This window comes from Salvelinus sp. IW2-2015, linkage group LG30 (genome assembly GCF_002910315.2).
Source record: "Salvelinus sp. IW2-2015 linkage group LG30, ASM291031v2, whole genome shotgun sequence".
Classification (NCBI taxonomy): Eukaryota; Metazoa; Chordata; class Actinopteri; order Salmoniformes; family Salmonidae; genus Salvelinus; species Salvelinus sp. IW2-2015.
In genome coordinates, this window is record NC_036869.1 from 22,741,919 (window position 1) to 22,745,474 (window position 3,556).

General features: G+C 44.3%; 1 protein-coding gene across 3 annotated transcripts in view; it reads left to right on the forward strand.

The window, feature by feature from the left end:
• The window catches only part of LOC111954701 (protein PRRC2A), a 44,283-nt gene that overhangs the window by 28,352 nt on the left and 12,375 nt on the right, over positions 1 to 3,556 (forward strand). For 2 of the 3 annotated variants that reach the window (XM_070436236.1, XM_070436237.1), the window contains exon 11: positions 1,606 to 2,206. In XM_070436236.1, the coding sequence (XP_070292337.1) occupies positions 1,606 to 2,206 (601 nt within the window). Of the gene's footprint in view, positions 1 to 1,598; positions 2,207 to 3,556 lie in introns of all 3 variants that reach the window. The other variant, XM_070436239.1, reaches the window with a different exon arrangement.

The following is a 3,556-nucleotide window of genomic DNA, read 5'->3' on the forward strand; positions in this document are numbered from 1 at the left end:
ACTTTGCTCTGTTCATCGTTCCCTTGATCCTGACTAGTCTCCCAGTCCCTGCCTCTGAAAAACATCCCCACAGCTGAATGCTGCCACCACCACCATGCTTCACCGTAGGGATGGCGCCTGGTTTTACCCGGATGTGACGCTTGGCATTCAGGCCAAAGAGTTCTGTCTTAGTTARTTCAGACCAGATAATCTTGGTTCTCATGGTCTGAGAGTCCTTTAGGTGTCTTTTGGCAAACTCCAAACGGGCTGTCATGTGCCTTTTAACTGAGTAGTGGTTTCTGTYTGGCCACTCTACCATAAAGGCCTGATTAGTGGAGTGTTGCAGAGATGTTTGTCCTTCTGGAAGKTTCTTCCATCTCTACAGAGGAACTCTGGAGCACTGTCAGAGTGACCATCGGGATCTTGGTCACCTCCCTGACCAAGGGCCTCCCCCGCTCAGTTTGGCCAGGCGGCCAGCTCTAGGAAGAGTCTTGGTGGTTCCAAACCTCTTCCCTTTAAGAATGATGGAGGCCACTGTGTTCTTTGGGACCTTCAATGCTGCAGAATTGTTTYGGTACCCTTCCCCAGATCTATGCCTCGACACAATCATGTCTCGGAGCTCTGCGTACAATACCTTCGACCTCATGGCTTGGTTTTTGCTCTGACATGTAGTGCCAACTGTGGGACCTTTTTATATAGACAGGTGTGTGCCTTTCCAAAGGATGTCCAGCTAATAGAATTTACCACAGGTGGACTCYGATCAAGTTGTAGAAGCCTCTCAAGGATGAWCAACGGAAACAGGATGCACCTGAGCTCAATTTCGAGTCTCATAGCAAAGGGTCTGAATACTAATGTATATATCTGTATCTGTTTTTTATCTTATCTTTTATCCTTTTATCTTCTATCTTATACAATACATACAAAATTCTAAAAACTTGTTTTCGCTTTGTCATTATGGGGTATTGTATGTAGATTGATGAGGAAAACAATTTATTTAATACATTTTAGAATAAGGCTGTAATGTAACAAAATGTGGACAAAGTCAAGGGGTCTGAATACATTCTGAATGTGCTGTAGATGAGGAGACTTGTTAAAGGATTTTTAAGCCTTGAGACCATTGTGTATGAGAMATGGATTGTGTGTGTACGCCATTCAGAGGGTAAATGGGCAAGACAAAAGATTTAAGTGCCTTTGAACAGGGTATGGTAGTAGGTGCCAGGTGCACCGGTTTGTGTCAAGAGCTGAAACGCTGCTGGCTTTTTCACGATGAACAGTTTGCTGTGTGTGTCAAGAATAGTCCACCACCCAAAGGACATCCAGACAACTTGACACAACTGTTTGAATCATTGGAGTCAACATGGGCCAGCATCCCTGTGGAACGCTTTCAACACCTTGTATAGTCCATGCCCTGACTAATTGAGTGTTCTGAGGGTAAAATGGGGTACAACGCAATATTAGGTGGTGTTTTTAATGTTTTGTACACTRTGTATAGCCGGACAGCATTTTCACACACTTTTTTTGCAGATCAGTTATTTGAATTATTCATACCATCGTAGGAAAGTTTTTTTTCATATTGCAGCAGAGTTTGTTGTCATGTGTGTCCTCATTCAATCTCTCCTTACCCAGGACCGCAACTCCCCTAATCAGTCCAGCCCGGTGGTAGCCCCTGAAACTGTCTCTGCCTCCCTGGCCCCCGGGAAGGCTGCCCCCCCCTCGCAGCTCCAACAGCAACAGGCTACTTCCCCCGTCCCCGGAGGCCCCACCCCTCCACCTCAGACGACTGGCCTGCTGGCCCCGCCCCCCGGCGAAGATGAAGAGGAGACATGGCGCCAGCGCAGGAAGCAGTCCTCCTCGGAGATCTCGGCCGCTGTTGAACGCGCCCGCCGGCGCCGCGAGGAGGAGGAGCGAAGGATGGAGGAAGAGCGGCGTGCTGCCTGCGCTGAGAAGCTGAAGAGGCTGGATGAGAAGGCCCAGCAGGGTGGTGGTGGGAGCAGTGGAGGCTCCAAGCCCCCCAGTCTGGACGGCAACTCCACCACGGCCGGAAGCCCCAGCCCTTCCCTGTCGGCCTCAGCCTCCTCCCCCAACATCAGCCAGCCMCCGTCCCCCTGCGTGGACCTTGAGGAGCCCCCCCTGGCTGCCCAGGCTGTTACCAGGGACCTAGTGCCAGGGCCCAGTCCCACCGACAGACAGAGGGCCAATAGCAATAGCAGCTATGACTCCAATGCTGGTGAGTTTTGACAAGAGCTATGGCGGTCATAAAATTGTCAGCAGGTGATTGTCATACAAATAACTGCAGGTTGCAAGGTAATTTACCATWTAATTAACATCAYCTCCTGGCTTCCATRSACAGCCTACAAGCCAGTGATGCAGTGCTTTGGAACATCTACATTTTAAAATCTAATRAATCCATTTAATAAAGCCTACACATCACAATAAATCCGTTATTTATTTTGGGCATGCCTAAAGAAACATGATATTAAGAAAATATAGCCTACTTCAGAAGAGCATATTCTGAGTCATTCTAATGTTAGGCCCTGATCTGGCTCTGCCATATGGCTGTGGGCCACAKTAGTTTGCAGACAAGATTTGCTTATAATTCCCGTGGCATTATATTATAGTAAGAAGAATACAATTGAACAAAGCTGAATAAAATAGAAGATATATTTAAAAGAAACAGGTCCTCCTAACGATTAATTTTGTTTAGTATTAAGCTTTAGTTGCGATTCAAATGTTAGGCTATGTGTTTAGATTTTTTTAAATTACATTTTAAAAGGCTGCATGATGCAACTTAATGAGGATTTTGAAAAAAGTCGCATCAAAGTCCTGAAGCTTCTGCTTGTTTCTTGCGCAGGTGCACACAATAAGGTTGACCGATTTTATGATTTTTCAATACAGATACCCGATTATTGGCAGGACCAAAAAAAGCTGGTCCCGATTTTATTTATATTGTAATAATAGCAATTACAACAATATGAATGAACCTCTTTATTTTAATATAATAGATAAATAAAATCAATTTGTCTCAAATAAATAATTAAACATGTTCAATTTTGGTTTACAATAATGCAAAAACCGCAGTGTTTGGAGGAGAAAGTATAAGTGCAATATGCTGCCATGTAAAAAAGCTAACGTTTAAGTTCCTTGCTCAGCAACTGAGAAACATATGAAGCTGGTGGTTCCTTTTAACATGAGTCTTCAAATATTCCCAGTTAAGAAGTTTCTGGTTGTGGTTATTATAGGAATTATGACGCGTCGATTATTTCTCTCTATACCATTTGTATTTCGTATACCTTTGACTATTGGATATTCTTGTAGGCACTTTAGTATTGCCAGCCTAATCTCGGGAGTTGAAGGCTTGAAGTCATAAACAGCGCTGTGCTTCAAGCATTGCTAAGAGCTGCTGGCAACGCGTAAAGTGCTGTTTGAATGAATGCTTACAAGCCTGCTGCTGCCTACCACCGCTCAGACAGACTGCTCTATCAAATATCAAATCATAGACTGAATTATAAATATAATAAACACATAAATACGAGCCTTTAGTCATTATTATTGGTCAAATCTGGGAAACTATAATTTA